Source organism: Phragmites australis, chromosome 6 (assembly GCF_958298935.1).
Source record: "Phragmites australis chromosome 6, lpPhrAust1.1, whole genome shotgun sequence".
Lineage (NCBI taxonomy): Eukaryota > Viridiplantae > Streptophyta > Magnoliopsida > Poales > Poaceae > Phragmites > Phragmites australis.
The window spans coordinates 17,694,052-17,714,577 of record NC_084926.1 but is presented as its reverse complement, the minus strand read 5'-3'; the positions used below and the strand labels follow the sequence as shown (position 1 = coordinate 17,714,577).

At 43.6% G+C, this 20,526-nt stretch overlaps 1 protein-coding gene across 1 annotated transcript; it reads right to left on the bottom strand.

Moving 5' to 3' along the window:
* Positions 1–3,890: 3,890 nt before the first annotated feature.
* LOC133922012 (U-box domain-containing protein 26-like) lies at positions 3,891–6,227 on the bottom strand. The gene has a single exon (XM_062367157.1). The coding sequence runs from the start codon at positions 6,043–6,045 to the stop codon at positions 4,822–4,824; it is 1,224 nt and encodes a 407-aa protein (XP_062223141.1). The 5' UTR covers positions 6,046–6,227; the 3' UTR covers positions 3,891–4,821.
* Positions 6,228–20,526: the final 14,299 nt, after the last annotated feature.

Sequence of the window (20,526 nt, the reverse complement as noted above, 5' to 3'; positions counted from 1 at the left end):
TTCGGATATGGTATTTGATACTCTAATATAGTATCTGCTTAACTTTGGTAGTTGGCACAGTTTGACCAAGACCTGCCAGTGGAGGAAGAGAGATGCCAGCATCAATGGTTGCAGAAAATCCTCTGTTCCCCTGCCTCACCATGGAAATGGATAACAGGATAAGTGATGATGCCGAGGGGCCGGCTCGCCGTTGCTACGCTACCCTACTGAACTTCCAGTGCTATCAAGCTCTCTTCGTTAAGTGAATTACTAGTTCTGGAGAAATACTAAAAACACGATTCTGTGTCTGTTTTTTTTACTGTGTTTGCAAGCTCCTCTAAAAACAACGTGGAGCAATTGATCAACAAAGGGGCGTGTAGGGACCATTGATCAATCATCTTTCCCTCGTAGGATTTGCCCTAATTGAATACCCTCAAGAGCGTCGCTATCTCGCTCGTCTTCTTCTCGTCTAGGTCTGTAGGCGAGGCGGCCATGCGTCAGAAAGGGGCCTGCACTCGTTCTTGTTTACGCGCAATATTCAGGTTTACGTGTTTTTCATTTTGTTCCTTAGTTTGAAGAAGTTGCTTCTTTTGATGCGGCCTCCTTGGCGGTCTCCTCGCGGCATTGACGCAAAGCAAGGCCTTTTTTTCTAGAAAAAGCAAGGCCATGGATCTGACGATCATGGCTCAGCCGCGGAGGTGAGGTTAGAGAAGGATTATATCCGTGGATGGAGGCATTTGTGCAAATTCGGTAGTGTCCCGTGTTTTGGGCTCGCGGAGGTGAGGTTAGACCATGGCCGCCGGATCCGTGGTACCCGTCTTGACGCCGGTGCCGCCAAGGAGCTAGGCTGCCGAGGAGGTTCTTCGGCTCCTCCGGCACGGCGTCCTCCTAAGACGAACTGCTTCAAACCAAAGCACGCGGAGAAGAACATGTAAAATCTGTCAATATCATGTAAACAAGAGTCCCTCATGCCTCTTTGCTGCCGCCGCTAGCTCTTGCCGACGGCAACAAGCATCCCCGCCTCCACCGTCCCACCATGGCCGTTCCATCCATGGTCTCCCTCGATGTATAATCACGCAAACAAGAATGACGTACCGATTCATAATCCTAAAGACGTTTTTGCCCTTCTCCATCTAGTTATGTTGACACAGAAAATTACCTTCTCACCTGTCCTACTTAAGTACTCGACCAATACTTAAGTACCTTTCAGTTGAGATTTTTTATTGTGGAGCGTTGGATTTAAACCAAAAGGCGGTTCACATGATCTGCATACACGTTAAAAACTCTCAGTATTAAAATACAACTCTTGGAAACAATCATGAACCACCGCAATGCTAAAGTTAATCTGAATCCTCTGGAGCCGGGCACCAGAAATCCTTTTCCACGCGCGCGCGTTGATTTGCTGACGCCTTCTACTTGACAGGCTCACTTTCTATTTTTGGATTTTTTTTTAAAAGCTTTTCCGAATAACTTTTCTGAGTAATTTTTTTCTCAAAACTTTTCTCGTTAATTTCTTTTAAAATTTATTCAGAAAACATATCGTATAATATGTCTCGATAACTTTTTTTCAGAAAACTTTCTAAAAAATGAAAAATTACGAAGAGAAAAACTTTTCAAAAATAAAAAATTACAAGTTACTGTGCTGATGAGCGTACGCCACATAGCACGATCCGACGGGGACAACAAAGCTAGTCACGTCGAGTGGAGATCTGTCCTGACATTTTTTTAAGATAAAAGAACAAGTTCCGACTTTTTTATCCTCCGATACATACCACTAAAATATATTATTACATTGTTTCAAACTAAAAGAAACAAATGATGTAAAAATAAATTATTATTCATGTAGCCTATAATTATATGGTTACTCATTTTTAACGAAGATTTACATAGCTATCACTCCAAATAGTAATATGCTTTCGTGATATTTCTCTTTCTGATTTCTTTTGTAGCAGCCTCTGAAACCGCAACTAAGAAGTTTTCTTGAAAATATCCTGCATTAAAGTTATAACAGGTTTTTATTAAATAAAAAATAGCATTCATAACTCGTTTCAGGTCGACGCGGGTTTCACTTGGTTGATTGAGTCAAAATCCACAAGGATGTACTACTAAAAAACGTGTTGCATGAATCCCGTGAGTTTTTATTCAAAGGATACCCGGTGATCAGATCCAGCCACCACGCCACGCCACGGCAGAATGCTCAGATCCATGGGCTGAATTCCGGACGAAGAAAAGCGCTCTCTCTCGCGCGCGCATGATCACAGCTCAAAACCATCCCATAAAACAGTTGGATTAAAGCAAGAAATCATTTCTCCTTCCCTCGCGTAGTAGAGTGGCTGGCTTAAACTAGCCGGCATTAGTGACAGATGCAGAAGAGCTGTCATCCATCTCTCTCCTTCCCTCCTCTTCTTCCTCTTTCTTCCTTTTCTCATCTTTTCATTCTCTTTTTTCTTCTTCCTCTCCCTCATTCATTGCAAAAAAAATTTATTGAGTGTTAAGGAGAGCTCCGTCTTGCCAGCGAGCGAGCGGGGAAGCGGCGCTGCAGCCCTCCCTCCCCCCTTTATTTAATGCACCAGTAATCTTTCAAGCATCACACACAAGTAGTATTATATATATAGCGTCAAGACAGCATCGCCGTCACGTTCGCAGATCGTAGGGCCGGCTCTGCTCCTGGCTTTTGCGTGCATGCAATCATCGGGCAATCTTGTTTGACTCCCACAGGGCTTTTCACTGTCCCCCAAGGAGCAAGCTAGCGCGGTAATGGAGCAACGCAGGCACAGTGGAACACATCGAAACAGTAGCGTTTTGCTCGTTCCTCGGGGGTCATGGACATGCACCAGTACTACCCGCCGCGCCACCGCAATCACCAAGAAGGACACCACGGAGTAACGCCTTGCTCGGCCGCTGCTCCCCTATCGGTGGGTCGTACCTACGTATTATTTTATTTTGGTTAGTTGACTGTATGTTATTGAGATCGTCCTGATTTCGTTATTTAGCATCCATAAAGTTCGATTTCACTTCGTACAATAGAAATGCCAGGTTCTTTATTTCGTATCATTGCCATATAATATTTCATACCATTACCGTTACATAACGTTCGTTTATGTTCCGTTTGATCATATGGAAAGTCTATTGTATTTCTATTTTATAGGTTATGAAGCATATTAAAAATTTCGCTCTATACCATTACACCAAATCACATATTTTCCTCCTGGCCGCATTCCCCGGCCGTCCCTCCTCACTACGGGTTAACACATCCAATCAATATACACTGAAGGAATAACCTACAATATACATGCAAGTTCGATCATAGCAACTCCGGATAAAATACAAGCCTATGCTAGTACAAGTCTAATCAATTATGTAAGTCAATTTTCTAATCTCAAATAGCATATTATGCCTCTCCCTCCCGCCCTCATGTCCATTTTTTCACCTAAATAATACAACAAAGCTGATAGCCATCCCCTCATCAGATCAGTTCACATACAAATCAAACCTAAGATCTACGGACAATCACGCAGCAAACTAGAGTAAAACAAAAATAGCCCCAACACCTGCATTGCTTCAATAATAGGAGTCATTAGTATAACCAATCATGCAACAAGGAGGGATGCCACGAGTGCGCCCTGCAGCACGGGGGAGTTTGGGAGGGTACAGGTGCGGGGACATGAATAGAAGGAGGGCGAGTGCGAGGAGCCCCATGGCAATGCAGGAGAGGAGCGAGTGGAGAGCGAGGAGGCCCCCTACGGGTTCACCAGATAAGGGTTTGAGACTCTGGTGGACCGAGGGTAAGATTGGTATTGTAAGAATGTTTGATATGAAAAGAGCAAGATTGGTATTTTAAAAATATCTGATATGAAAGTTTACGATAACATCATGACAATGGTATGGAGTGAAAGTTTTTTTTGGATTGATAATGTTATAGTAAAAATAAACTTTGTCTATAGAAAATCATTAATTCAGGTGATTCCGGATGGCATACAATCAAATTTCTCTATTATTTTCAGGTGGGAGGAGAACTGGAGAAGCAAACAACATAGCAGTCCGGTCCATGTTCAAGAAGGTGGCCGCACCGCACTGATGAGGGAGTTGGTCTTCCCTCGCTCGCCAATCCGGTCAAAAGAGCCGCAGGCAGGGCAGGGGGTGCAGCTATTTGCCGCAGCGGCAGCTGCCCCCCTGATGCCATGCTCCTCCATCTCTAGTCTGGGTTTCTGATCCCCATCAGATACCGCAGCGTTGCCACTGATGGTAGTACATGTCAACATGTCATGCCACGGCCCTCCTTTTCAAATCAAATCCACTTCTCAGCTCTCACTCACCCGGTGTGTGATCGAGACGACAGGAGGAAAGAGAAAAGAGAAAAACCAAAGAACAAGGGGCCAAGGGGGTGTGGCGATAATTTCACGGAGCAACATTCCATTCTGCAGAAGCATCCTGCAGGAGGAGCAGGCAGCCCCACCCTCCACCGGCCAAGCTCTGCCTCTGCCCAGCCCAGCTTTCAATGCGCAATCTCCTCCTCTATACTTCACCTGTACTTTCTCTGACCCAAACACACGCGCACGGGCGCACCTAGACCACCACCCCCCCCCCCCAAAAAAAAAAGATTTTTTGCATCGAAGGAAAAGAGAAGAATGAACGAACACAACGATGTAAGAATCGGTGAACGTTAACTATTGATCAAATTCAGAACTCCCTCCTAGTCCCTGCCAACATTACCACGCGGTCGCGGCTGGTGATGATGTACTAAGAAGCGCAGTGCTTGCAGTTGCAGTGAGATCTTTCTCACTTAGCTTGGGGAATGCTACAATGCGACAGCGCGATGTGGTTGGCGGGTTAATTGAATGATTAGTACGGTTGGAGGAAGTCGTCGGAGTTGGCGATGGAGTCGGTGGTCGGCCAGGCGGACCGGAGCAGCTTCAGGAGGAGCTGCGCCTTGCGCTTGGCGCGCTCAGAGCACCCGCCCTGCACCATCATCAGCAGCTGGCTCATGGCGCCCGCACGGACGGCCTCCACCTGCAGCGCCTCCGACCCGCCCACCACGGCCACCAGCGCGCCCGCCGCGTGCTCCGCCGCGCGCCCGGACATGGCGCGCACCAGCGCCGACACCGCCGCGGAGCCCCCGCCCGCGCCGGCCACCACGGCGTCGCGCCCGCCCTCCGCCCGGCACAGCCGCTCCACCGCGGCCAGCGCGCGCTCGGGCTCCCCCGCCCCGCCCTCCGCCACGCGCCGGGCCAGCGCCGACGCGGCGCCGGCCGTCACCGCTCGCGGCCGGTTCTCCTTGGCCAGGCAGAGCGCGAACAGGCCCCGGATCCCGACGCGCACGGCGCGCGCGTTGGCCTTCTCCTCGACCAGCGCGACGAGGCCCTCCAAGACCCCCTCCGCCGCGCCCAGCACCACCCGTGCCTCCGCGCCCGACGCCGACGCCGCCGCCTCCACTACGGCGCCTGCGTTAACCTTGGACTCCAACGACACCCCCGGACCGCCAGCGAGAACATTGCCGAGCCTGGTCACCCTCTCCTCCCTCCTCACCACTTCGACGGCCTCCGCCTCCCCGAGCCCGACCAGCGCGAGCACCGCCATGGCCTCCGCCTCGGCCTCCTCGTTTCTTGCGCCAAAGGCGACCTCGACGAGCGCCGCCCTCGTCTCGTGCGTGGCCATCACGAGCCTGTTCTTGTCGGACTCCCTGGCGAGCGTCCTGAGCCTCCGGAGCGCGGGGAGTCCGGGGCCCTGTGCGACGAGGGAGCGCACCAGGTCCGGGTCGGCGGGCTGCTTGGGCGTGGGGATGCGCTCGACGCCCATGGAGCGGTGCGCGACGCACCACTCCTGGATGAGGCGGCGGAGGGTGTGGTTGGGGATGAGCGTGAAGTCGGCGAGCGGCGAGCGGGTGACGGGGCAGGTGGTGTTGCCAGTGGCGACCCAGGACTCGATGCTGGCGCGGTCGTAGGTCTGGCCCGTGGAGACGGTGACGGGGTCGCGCATCAGCTCAAGGGAGATGGGGCACCGGAAGTACCACGGCACCTGCACCCCCGCCGTGTCCAGCGCCAGCGCCAGCGGCACGCTCCCCGGCATTACACTCGTGCTGTGCTGCTGTCTGTGCGCGCGTGATTTGGATCTGGGCCGGCTAGCTAGCTCGCGATGGATGGAGATGTGGTGCTCGTGGGGAAGTGGGTGAGGGAGTGGTGGGTTGGTGGGTGGAGAGGAGACTGCAGCTGAGGTGAGGAGAGTGGAGCGATCGAGGGACGAAGGGCGCCGGATATAAGTCGGCGGGAGGTGGCCAGCACGTGTGCGCGCGGGTGGGGTGGGGTGGCCGGTCCCTACTCACTACGTGCGTGCTGGAGCCGGACTCGGAGTCCGACGGGCGTGCGGCTCGGGACCTAGTTGGTGAATGGTGATTGGGAGGCGCGAGCCAATGCGGCGTTTAACCGAGTCGGGCTCGGCTCGGCTCGGCTCGGCTGGTGCCTGACAGAGCGGGGCCCACGCTGCAGTGGGCCAAGCAAATCTTAATGTGGAACATTGGAGCTTCCTTCCTCGCCGACGTACGTTCTAGCGCAGGTGGTGACGGAGCGAGACTTGAACGCTTGTTCGCATCCCCTGCAGGCTCTTCCTCGCAGGCAATCATACAAGCCATGCGACGTACGCAACGCAAGCTGCCAGCGCATGGTTTCCCCAGCTGCACGCGCGCGGAGACGCAAGCTGGGGATCCAGATGGTCACATGCGCCTTGTTCGCTTCTCCTCCTCCTATGCTCGCCACTACAACTCGATTGTTCGTTGCCGCTTTGGGTGCAGTGGTGACTGGTGAGTGGTTCTAAAGAAAGAGAGCACGGGAAAAGAACAAGCTAGCCTAGGGACTAGGATGTCTGGGCGTGCGGATGCTGCCGATCGCTCGACTAGAGAGGTCACCTGCACAGGTAGATCTGGATCGATGCCTCGCGGTGGATTCCTTGAAATGTACTATATACATTATACACTGCCCTCTGCGTCTTTGCATGCGTCTCCTCATCGATGATCGATCTCATCTCAGGTAGACTGCGGCAGTGCGCTATGCTACTCCACGACTACTACAGACTCATCGCATGCACGTAGTTCTAGCCGCGCGCGCGTGTATCACTGCTCCTACAGTAGCCATGAGTCATCAACCACGTTTTCCGGCATTGGCACCTCCTGATCTTTCTTCATTCAATCAATGAAAGTGTCGGTCGCCGCGCTTCATCGTTTAAACCTGTCGATTTCGCATTTGGGCCGTACCTTGATTTCTTCTTATTAGAAGCCATATGCAGGCAGAGGCAGGACCAATTAATTAAGGGCATGACCTGTCGTCAGCTGAGTTAAAATACCACTCCTTTCAGTCACTTATATACGGAGCGTTGGATTAGAATCCAACCATCCAAATTCTCCTCGCTCTCTCTCTCTACCCTCAATCCTATCCTTTCTACCGGTTCGACGACCCCAACTAGTCACCGCCGTCTCCACCCTCGACCTCACCGACGCTGCCCCCAGCGCCGGTAAGGCCCACCCACGGCCACTTCCATTACTACAAAATCAATAAAAACAGAAAAAATATTATCAACAGTTTCTAAAGATCCGTCATTGATAAAATAAATACATACCGTTCTTAAGACAGAAGTATCTATAATAAGACCGTCGTCTAGGTGTGCTTAAATTCACATACAATTTTTACAATTCCGACTATCATACAGACGGTGTTTAGAAAAACCTGCATGTGATGTTGTCATAGATGATTTCTTCTAAGATTCGTCCGTGTATGTATAGACAAAGATAGATTTTGTAAAAACACGTAGGTATTTAAAGACCCGAGAATTATTTTAAATTTGACCGTTCGTCTCCTTGACTCTTTTGACTTCCCACACACACAACACACTCGTCTCCCCTAGCTCTTTTGGTTTTTCACACACATAACATGCTCGTCTCCCTTGGCTCTTTGGCTTTTGTAGAGAAAATGATCCTATTAGGTCACGATTATGATTTTTGTGATTAATGATGACATAGTCATGGGGACTAACATGTTTGTCTAGTATATGCTTTAGTAGGTCTCATATATGCAATACATGAAGATACCACAATAGTCATGACAAAGATTGACAGGTCCCAGGAAGATAACCCACCAGATAGTCTGGTGCAGAAATTAAACTCATCGGAGCATCTCTGCCAAAGGGGGAGAGAAGGATGAAGACTTCATCGGATAGTTCGGTGCTCAATAAGGTGTAGCACTGGAGCTTTATCTACAGAGAAGAGCTAAACCGAAGAAGCCACCGGATAGTCTGGTGTTAATGAAGAAGGTGCACACCGGAGTATTTTGGCTCGTGACAGAAGAAGTTAAACTCACTGGAAGAACCGGTGATCAGCGGAAGATATACACCCAATTCTTGCAGAGAGGATTGCAGGTGTTGAAGATCAGAGAACAACAGACCAGAAGGTCCGGTGATGGGAAGTGAGTGTATCGTAGGCTTTACCGGAGCATTTCTTGCAGAGACGATTTCAAGTGACGAAGAACGAAGATGAACTGACCGGATAGTCCGGTGTCAACAGAAAGTGCACTAGAGGCTTACACCGGAGTGTTTTGCACAGAAAAAAAAGTGGTGGGATCTAGCTCAGGATAACTCACCAGATTGTCCGGTGATGGAGATGAAGTATACATCAGAATATCTAGTGTTCAGGATGACTTTGAGTGGGAGTACAACGGCTAGTTTCTGAAGATGTACTCACTGGATGATCCGGTGTTAGTACTATTATTCTCATCGGATCATCTGGTGTTAACAGTTTTTCTGAGTCATTAGGAAAACGACTAGTTGGAGGGTTTGAGGCTATAAATACCCCCCCACTCAATTATATGAAGGTGTGGCATGCTGCTGGAGTCTAGAGAAACACTGAGACACTTGAGAAGACATCCAAACCACCAAAGTGCTTAATATGATTATCCAAGAAAATTAAGCACACGTTTAGCGAGTGATTTGTGCATATAGGTGAAAGGACAATGATGTCGACTAGAGGAGGATGAATAGATATTTTTACAAAAATTCGTCCCCTTTTACCATTGGTCTAAACTTGCATAAAAAAAGAAACTAACGGATTTTTCACAAGTAAAAATGCTAAATATACTAGACTCAACTAGTGCATAATAACCCTAAATAAGTGTGTAAGTTACAATCCTAGGGTGAAAAAAATTATTCAATTCTAGTAAAAGATATGCAAAAAAAACTCTAATTGAAAAACCCTAAAAACACTATTCACCAGAGTATCCGGATCAACCCGAAGTATCCAGGTTAAGCGTAGATTATACAGTATCCGGAGTCTCTGAGTTAAATCCGGAACCTCCGAGTTCTGTACAAAAGTGCTCAAAATGAAATTAAACTATGGCTAAAGAGTTCTAGCTCAAACCATATGAAGTCGTGTGTTCCAAGCGATGATTCCAAGTAGATCCATGAAGAACCTACAATCAAATACACACGAACAAGTAGATCAAGCAAAATGCATAAATATTGAGAAAGAACACAAGAATAACAAACCGAAGTGGAGACGCAAATATTTGTTTTCTGAAGTTTGAATTCACCATCATGAATCCTATGTCTCCGTTGAAGAAGCTCCAAGGAGCCAGATCTCTTAATCGTTTTCCTCGATCCACTAGCTTTATCTCTTCCCTTACGGAGGCGAGATAGACGTCCACAAACTTTCCTGTAGCTCACCAGAAGCACAGGAGCTCGCCAGGCAACGCCTAGCCATCTAGGAGGCTTCACCTCTAAAAGTAACAAATACTTCACGAACTTCTTGCTGATGAACTCAAGTGCTCAAGATGGGATTTATGCTCACTTGCATTCAATCTTCTAATCTCTCAACCCAACTTACTTCTCTTATCAAATCACACACTAAAATAGAGTGGGAGGGGGTTCTTTTGGCTTTGGCTTTGAGTATTTCATGGGGAGCAACAACAGCAACCAAAGGAGGGGGTGAGGGGGTATAAATACTCAACCCCAAAAACTAGCTGTTACATCACTTTTTTTACTGACCCGGAGTATCCGGGTAAAACAAAAAGGCCCTAACAGACCACTTGGCTTGGAACCTCACCTAGAGTATCCGAGTTCAGCATAGCTGGCCCTCTAAAAATGGCGATAATTTTTGATCTCGAAATCCGATTTCGACAATTTTGGACTCTATGGAAAGATTATTCAGAGGGATACACATCTCAACTGAATTTATGATCTCAAACACATTAGATCAAACTAGGAACACTCTAAAATCCAATTTGGACACTTTCACACTTTTCGTACCGAGCTCCTAAAGCTAACTCTCACTTTAGGTTAGTTAGAAAACTCTTGAATACTGAGACACGACAATTAGCTCTACGTTGTATCCCTCTTAATAGTGTGGTATATCTATACTCGATTTCAAAGATAAAACTCGTTTGAACCAATTTGAGCCTTTGACTACTTTCAAGTACCATTTCTTTCATTCAAACTTTGAGGATTGCCAACTTCCATATATTCTTCACTCCATCTCTTCTTTATTCTTTATATGATTGATGTGAATCACTTATAGCTTCCCATGGTCTATTGGCGCAAAGCCTTCACTTGCTCTTCACCACCGCCTTAGTCCTTTGACGTCAAGCCATTTGCTTGCCCTTCACCACCGGATGGTCTATCGCAGCTGAATCTTACTTGTCATTTACCGTCTTGCTATAGAAAACCACTTTGTATTCGACATATTCAAGAAATTTACTTTATCAAATATAGAGTCCACTCTTGTTACTTACTCCTTGCATAGATGATTTTAATTCAACTTATATCTTCTTATAGATCCTAACCCCAACTCACTCTCAAATACAAAGTACATGGGTTAGTCTATAAAATTTAATAGATAATTTCATACCTTTAGTTACTTGATCTCCACAAGTAACTTAGCCTTCATGCTTCAAGCTTCTTCTTTGAGATTTTCCTTCTTCTCATGAGCATCACTAAGATCTCAATGACTTTGATGAAATTATTTAAAATCATAGCATTTCTCAATGAATTTATGCTTCATTACTTATGCATCTCCTATGAAATAACCTAATAACAATTCTCAACATAGTTATTAGTCCATAAATATTGTTATGAACTTACCCGAGCAAGACTTATAGCTCATTCATCTTGATGCATATCCCTTTTCCATGTATCACCTATAGAACAACCTACTAACAATTCTCACTACCATTGTTAGTCCATAGGTATTGTCATTAATTACCAAAATCACAAATAAGGGCTAGATACACTTTTAATCTCCCCTATTTTGGTAATTGATGACAATCTCAATAGATGGCTATATTTGACAAAATTTTGAAGTTTTAAGTATACATTTAATCCAAAAATGAATGTATACAAAGAACAAGTTTTAAAAACATCAAACATCGCAAAGATATTTGAGATTACCAAAACTAGTTTTACTAGCATCAAACTCCACAAAGTTTTTGATGTTAGTAAAAATTAATATGTATATAGTAAACTCCCCCATAATCTATGCATATGTGAATGAATATTGAATATCTCAAATTTTGGACGGAGTTTCTTTTATACATATGAAGCAAGCATGACATGTCAAGATGAAAAAAGAATATTCTCATGCAAAGCAAAACTTTTTCAAAAAAGTTTCATGAATTTACTTTTGAAACTCCCCCAATTGACATCCACATTACAAACATAAGGGATTACAAATTCTTCCCCATGAGCAAATAATTCTCTCCCATAAACAAAACTCTCTTACAAAATATAACATTTAGTTCAAATTCTCCCCCCAATTGACATCAATGCCAAAATAGAATTATCAAAACAAATTCTCCCCCAATTGACGTCAAATTGGTAAGAATTATGGAGGACTCGCCAAAAGAGAAATTTTCTTCAAAACACGCTAGCTCTATCCCACAAAAGGAATCATTGAAAGCTAGTGCAAGATCATGTATAGTGTAAGCTCCTCATGATATATGTATTTCTCATAATTTGAGTTAAACCAAATACACTTATCCAATTATATCTCATGTGAGAAAATCAAGCTATACAATAGGTCAAAAGGGTTTAAAGAGATGCCAAATGAGATTTCGAAAAGAAATACCAATGTAAACTTCAAAAGATATCAATTAGATACCTATAAAAGATACCAATTGAAAATCAAAGTATAAAAATATGGAACTAAGCTCAAAATTGAACATAGAAAAATAGTTGATATTATAACGAATATCTCGTAAGCATATATGCTCAATAGAGCCAATCAAACCAGACTAAAAATAATTTTTCATCAACATTGCATATAGGAGCAACTCAAGCATTTGATATGGATTCTTTTGCATATTTGGGATTGAATGAATCATAAACATGATTATAGAGTTTACACAAAAATATACTACTTCAAATTGCTCATATTTGCAATAAAGAGGTTTTTAAGCACTTGCAAGAAAAACATATTTTCGCAAGTTATTTTCATGCTATGATGCAATATTGAAACTTGTGTAGATTGCATAGATTTAGAGCAAGTTACTTGATCTTGGAGAGAGACTAGTGGTGAGATATTTTCTTTGTGGCTTAGTGGCTTATCTGAGTTGAGCCATTATCTTTGTGACTTGGTGACTCAAGAGCTGTGACCGGAAGAGTCTTGGCAACCAGGAGTATTTCTTTGGTGGAGCTCTAACGTGAACTATGAGTGATATTCATACCATCGATACTACGGGATAAAAATCTCTTGTGCCAAGTTTATTTTATCCACCATCTTTACGCTTACGTATTTACATTCTTGCAACCTACCTTTTTACATTTAGTTTCATAGAATAGTTTGCTGGAATTGGCTATAGGTTGTAAACCTTTTGAACGATAGAATAAACATACTAGATAAAACTAGTTTGTCTTGTGAAGTTTTTGGAGCCGATTAGTTTAAATTTTTAAATATCCTAATTCACCTCCCTCTTAGTATGTCACCGATCCTTTTCAAGTGGTATCAGAGCCTTGTGCTCTTTATAGGTTTAACAGCCTAAAGTTGTGATGTCCGAGGTTGAGATAGATTCTCATAGTGCTCCACTCTTTGATGGCACAAATTTCTCCAATGGAAAATTCTAATGTCCTGTAATTTGCAAGCCCGGAGTTTAGATGTTTGGAAAGTCACCGAGGAAGTGATGAAGCATCGTATCACCAACAAGGAGAGGCAATTAGATGCATTAGTGAAAAATATCATTTTATTATCTTTAAATATTGATGCATTTAATCATATTTATTCTCTCACCAATGCACATAATATTTGGAATAGTCTCATTAAAATACATGAAGGCACAAAAGATGTGCGTCATAAGAAACATCATGTGCTTGTTACTAAACTTAATGGTATCAAACAACAACCCTATGAAAGTGCTAATGACTTGTACTCATGTTTGAATATTCTTGTCAATAAAATCAATAGGCTAGGTCTGACACCAATTGATGATGATTAAATGGTGAGAAAAATACTTCAAACTCTTCTTCCAAAGTACAAGTTGATAGTCTCCATCATCTATGATAGCAACGATATCAAGAGGATTCCAAAGTACAAGTTGATAGTCCCCATCATCTATGATAGCAACGATATCAAGAGGATGACTCGAAGTCAAGTGCTCGGCAGGATCACCGTCAATGAGATGATCATGAACATAGGAGTGGAAGCATCTTCCTTATCTGACACCAAGAACCTTACTCTCACAAGCAAGCAAGCGTCATGCCCACACATGAAGGCGAAAATGAGAAGGCAAGAGCAAGAGTCAAGCTCAATCGAAGATGATGATGATGAAGATGAGAGAGCGATGAAGATGAGCAAAGCACCTTGACCGATGAAGAGATGGATCTCGAAATCACCAAGCTCATCCCTCAAGTGGAGAAGAACATCAAGAAGATCAATATCAAGATTGATCACCAAATCTCCATGAAAGACTTAGTCAAAATAATTGATCACATCAAGAATGAGAAGAAGATCAAGAGCAAGAGGGAGACAAAGGGAAGAGCCAAAATATTTGCAATCATGAGAAGGTGGGTGAGTGAAGATGAAGATTCAAGCTCAATTGATGAGAGCTTCATCACCCACTCCTATAAGAGAAGCTCTTCCTCAAAGTCATCACCATGCAAGTCGTCATCGCAGAAGTCATCTCACAAGTGTCTTATGACCAAAGGTATGAATAGCGATGTAAGTGATGATAAATCCGACGAGGATTCCCCCTATCAAGAAGAACTCTTTTATTTGATCAATGTGCAACAAAAGGCCCTTAAGAAACAATAAAAAGATCTTAAAAAATTTAATGCATTTAATGTCAACCTAATGCCCTTTTGAAGCAATCTACATCACTCTTTAATTGAGAATGCTGTTATAGAACCATCTAATAAACTCATTGTACAAGAGAATGATGAGCTTAAGGAAGAAGTAGAGAATCTCAAGAATGACTTGACAAGATTAAAGGGCAAAGAACGTGTCCAACCTCCTCAAGATAACCGTACTACCATAATAAAGAAGGTTGCAGAGGATTTAACCGTAACATGCTTCAAATACCACCAAGAAGGCCACAAGTCCTTACAATACAAGCAAGTCAATAAGAAGATCATAGAGAAGAAGAAGATGATGAATCTCTCCAACAAGACCTCTAACCTCTACACCAAGCCCAACTACAAGGTCAAAACCAAGAGTAACCACTACAAGCTCAAGAGAAAGGAAAATGGCAAGGTGGTTGCGCATATGGTTAGGGGAAAGGAACGGGGGTGGAACCAACCCATTTGCGTGACTAAGGAAGTCATTACCAATATGAAGGGGACTCAATCGGTTTGGGTTCTAAAGAACACTTGAAGTCCACGTGGCTCAGGGATTTGAAGACTAGGCTCACAAAATGAAGTGAAGGTTCAAGCAAAGAAGCTAAGTATACAAGATTGGGTGTATTGATGAAGATAATGATTATCATATACCCAAATCTCATCCAAAGGTAAAAGAGGTAATGGGGGTAGATGCAAAATCTTTCAATTATTGGAGCTCATTTGCCTTGTCTAGGATTGCATGTGTTTATTTCAATTTATGCAATGTCTAGTGTAGGTTTTTCATATGGTAGGTTGCTTATGTTTCTCTCTTTCTTATGAGTAACCTATATGGTTTATTAGTTGTAGGTTCTTTTAATAGTACTAGTTGTAGTTTTCTTTAATGACACTAGTTTTACAATTAGTATATTTTATGTGTCATGATCCAATCTATAAGGTACCATCTCCATTGTTGTAAAAATAAGTGCATATCTCTCACAAGTATTCAACATTTGTATGCACATATTTAGCGGGAGCGTATCCTATGGATTATGATTTTGAGACTGACATGTGTTGTTAGATGTATTTTTTGTAGTCTCATGGAGCAATCAATACGTCTCTGAAGATATACAATGCTTAAAGGCTTTAATTGGTATCATTGTCAATTTATTTCTACATTTAAGCTAACTCCATGCATGATATGACTTAAACTTCGTGCCTTTGCTTATTGTTTAGATGTGCATATATTGCTACATTCTTATAAGTGGTATTCACAAGTGGGTCTCATTATGTGCATGCACATATATAGGGGGAGTTTAGATTATATTGTGTGAGTTTCATTAATTATGATCCTTGTTTGTCTTTTTCAATTGATATCAATGCCTCCTGCCTTTATAATTGGTATCATTTCATTGAATCATAATTTATGAAACTCTCTTCCATATGCTCTAACGCTCTTCCTCATGTTCAACATGTGTTTATAGCCCTTTTTGAGATTGTTAACAAAGGGGGAGAAGTTTAACAACTAAAGCAAGAGGCATGCCTAGTGGAGAACAAGCAATATGCCAATGTTGATAGAGGGTGACTAATCTATATTTAGTACCAAAAGCATGCAATGAAGAAGCTCTTTCATGGGTCGATCAAAGGAGATAGTGACAATAGAGAAAGGGAGAACTACAACAAAAGGGAGACTAAGTGGTAAGAGCATGCATTCAAGCAATGTGGTAAGACTTTGTGCTCTTTACAATTAGTATTATTTATTATTTGTTATTTGCTTTGGTTGTGTTATCATCAATCACTAAAAAGGGGGAGATTGTAGCGAAAATGACTATGATTGTGATTTTGGTGATAAATGACAATATAATCATTGGGACTAACATGTTTGTCAAGTTTATTCTTTAATAGGTCTCATGGATGCAATGCATGAAGAACCCATCGCAGCTGGGATAAAGATTGACTGAATTGGATAAGTCCCAGGAAGATAACCCACTTAATAGTCTGGTGCGGAAATTGAACTCATCGACGCATCTTTGAAAAAGGGGGAGAGAAGGCCGAAGACTTTACCAGATAAACTGGTGCTCAACAAGGTGTAGCACCAGACCTTTATCTACAGAGAAGAGCAGAACTGAAGAAGCTACCAGATAGTCCGGTGTTGATGAAGAAGGTGCACACTGGAGTATTTTGGCTCAGGACAGTTGAATTCATCGGAAGGTCTGATGATTAGCAGAAGGTATACACTAGAGCAATTCTTGCAGATAGGATTGCATGTGTTGAAGATCAGATAACAACATATTAGAAGGTCCAGTGATAGGAAGTGAGTGCACTAGAGGCTTTACTGGAGCATTTTTTGCATAGGCGATTCCAAGTGACGAAGAACAAAGATGAACTGATTGGATGGTCCGGTATCAAGAGGAAGTGCACCGGAGACTTACTCCAGAGTATTTTGCACAGAGAAGAAGTGGCAAAGTCTAGCTCAGGTTAACTCATCGGATTGTCCGGTGATGGAGATAAAGTATACAACGGAGTATCCAGTATTCAGGATGACTTTGAGTGGGAGTCCAACGACTAGTTTCTGAAGATGTACTCATCGGACGATGATCCGGTGTTAGTATTACTGTTCTCACAGGATCATCTGGTGTTAACAGCTTTTGTGAGCCATTGAAAAAATGGCTAGTTAGCGGATTTGAAGCTATAAATACCCCTCCATTCAGTCATTTGAATATATGGCATGTTGCTGGAGTCCAGAGAAACACCGGGACACTTGAGAAGACATCCAAACCACCAAAGTGCTTAATGTGATCACCCAAGACAATTAAGCACACGTTTAGTGAGCGATTAGTGCTTATAGGCCTAGAGAGAGTGTTGCTAGGTGATTGCTGCCTAGAGAGTGGATCAAAAAGTATCCTAACTTGTACCAGATGGTACACCGATGTCTTGGAGTCTTGGTGACTCACCGACACCTTGAGCCGAAGTTGCTCAAACTTGTTAACCATCCGACTTGGTGTGGAGCGATGACAAGACACATGTACAGGGACGTGAAGACACTTCCCTTGGTGGCTCAAGCTTCGAAGTGAAGATGACGATAAATGACTAGAGAGAGGCTAGTGGTGAGACCTTGTCTTTGTGGCTTGGTGGCTCATCCGAGTTGAGGCCTTGTCTTTGTAACTTGGTGACTCAAGAGCCATGATCGGAAGAGTCTTGGCGACCAAGAGCATTAGTTTTGTGGAGCTCCAATGTGGACTAGGGGTGGTATTTATGCCATCAATACCTCGGGATAAAAATCTCTTGTGCCGAGTTTGTTTTCTGTATCGTCTTTACGCTTTCATATTTATATTCTTGCAATCTACTTTGTGCATTTACTTTCCTAGACTAGTTTGCTAGGACTAGCTATAGGTTGCAAACCTTTTGAGTGTTAGAATAGACACACTAGATAAACCTAGTTTGTCTTGTGAAGTTTTTATAGCCAATTAGTTTAGGCTTTTAAGTGTCATAATTCACCCCCCTCTTGTGATGTCACCAATCATTTTCAAGATCTTTGGCTTTCCACACATACAACCCGCTCGTCTCTCCTTAATATGAAGCGATAATGAGTGTTCATCTTCCTTGCACTACTCATTGCCATCCAAGTGTTCATCTTCCACACACTGTGTCGAAAAAGCGAGATCTAAGCACCAAATCCCCTTCATTGCACTCAGGTGAGCATCGTAGGGTTCCCATCGCGGTTTTGTTAGGGTTTCTTAGGGTTTGCTTTGATCTGTATAACTGAGGATAATACCTTATTTTTGTCATAGATTTGCAATGGCTTAGTTCATGGCAATCAAGCAGTGACAGGATGGGATTGTCCCTATGGTTGCTTCCACGGTGCGGATGCTTAGTGTTGACTTTGGTCGGGTGGACTTCATGTTCTTCACTGCTATGAAGGCCCCCTCCATGGACCATGTGTTTACTGTGAATCGTGTTCTCCATTCTGTCCTTGCGGATGGAAATTTCTCCATTGTTGTTCATCACAATGGAGATATTTTCATGAACTGCAAGACTAGTTTGAACATGTATTTCTTGTTTTACCATGGCTGACAGTTTGGTAACAATGTAGTTTGGTTTTGGCTTATACGTGAGATAGTTAGGATGGAGCTTGATCCGGATGACTACAGATGCTCATTAAAGATGATGCTTGGGTTGACGTTGTGTTGAAACACAGGAGGTTGAGATGATGTCAATCATTTTATCTTTTTGGAAGACGGTATTGACCAATGATGTCCATCATTTTGTCCTTCTAGAAGATGATGTCGCCATGATGTCAAGCATTTAATCCCTTTTGGAAGATGGCATCGCCAATTATGTCTATCCTCTCGTCCTTTTGGAAGGCAGTGTCGACAATGATGTATAGCTAGCTAGGTTTATGTGTTTTGAACAATGTTTGATGTATAGCTAGCTAGTTCTGGTGAATAATGTGAGATCGATGTTCTGAACAAATGTGTGATCGATGTTCTGAATAATGTGTCAATATGTGATATGTAAATAATGCTTCTGATGTTGTTTAATTTGTGAATCATGAAGTGTGTATGGCATATCATGAGGGTAGCCAGGAAGCAAAATTGCTTATAGGGTGGAAAGAGTGACACAAATGATTTTTAAAAAAAAATCCGTCTGTGACTCTTACAACTCACATACAGGTTTCAACAAAAACCATTTGTGATCCTTACTGCACACAGATGATTTTTCAAAAAATTCATCTGTGTGTATCTCTATTACAGACGAAGTTGTAACCATATGTAACCAAGTTGATGTCACAAACACTTTTACAGAGACATAACTTATAACCGTCTTCCATAGGGTTTAAAATCTATTTGTAATAACTCGTTCTGAGGCAGTGTTCCCTGACCGCTACCACTGCCAAAAGTAGCTACCGAAGACAAGGCAGCGTTGTAGGCACCAATCGTCTCTCCCTCTACCCACTTCCCCCTCCCTTCACCTCTTCTCCAAGTTTGACGGACCGTCACATTGCCGCATGTGCTACCCCCTGCCAGATCTGCATCCTTCTTCATAGATGTGCGCTGCCAAATCCGGACCCGCCATCGGCCACCGGCCACCACCCTCATGCAATCCCGCGGTTAGAGGCACCACTGCCACCTCGCCACACCGCCACCGCTACCAACACCTTCATCCCTCTATGGTTGGGGGCATGGGTGAACCCTGAGCCCTAAAACTAACCCTAACCTCTTTCCACTTGTGAATGTTGCCGTCATCGGAGAAGAAGGTATATGCTCTAATCTTGACGTTTATTGTACGATGAGATTGGGTGATTGATACTCCCTCCGTTCAAGAATGTAAAACATATTTTATTGCGAAAAAGTCAAACTTCATAAGTTTTGTGTCAGACCCATCCAAATTACACCCAGCTTAATATAACGACATGAACCGCTAGCATAAATTTACAATAAACATAATCTTCAATGAACTTGCTCAACTTAATTTAGTATCAGCACATGCTTCTCCTGGAAGTGCACATACTTTCCATTTCTTTTTTTCCAAATTGAATAAAAAACTCTACGACTGATGTGGATGAAACGGAAGCATACTCGTGACCGAGAGTGCGATAATTCGAATTGATCTTACACCCTGCATGGTGTACATCTTTACCCACATGACTCAGGTCCATTATCTTGGCCCCCAAGATAATATTTTTCATACCCGAAACTACCTGCTTGCACATACCCCTAGGGTACCAGGGTTACCATGAGTGTCCCAGACACATCTGGCTCCCCACCACCTTGTATCTCCTTGTAATTGTTTTTCGCGTCATAGGGTCGCAAGTCAAACGCCAGCACGGTATATGATAATCGGCTTATATTACAATTAGATCGACATGTGAAAGTACAAAAAGTGCTTAAGCCAACAACACCAACGATTGGTGCTTAAATGATGCAAGCGCTCTATGGCGTCCAGGCTCCTCTCTCGACCTACCCGGGGAACTCCATTTTGGGGCAGAAGACATCCCTAACACTACCCATATCTCATCTCAACTTTTTCAACTCACAAACGATCTGTGGCATTCGAGTTCCTCTCTCAAACTACCCCTAGCACCGCCTAGCTCTCCCTTTCAATCACACCAACTCATCATCCCAACATATCATTTCTTTGTAATTGTAGTTGAAGTTCTTACAGGTCACGAACGACGGTGACATCCATCGCTCGACTTTTACCAATGACCTATGCAAGGCTAAGCAATCACCATATCACTTTTAAGTTGGACGATAATACGTTATACCCAGGCTA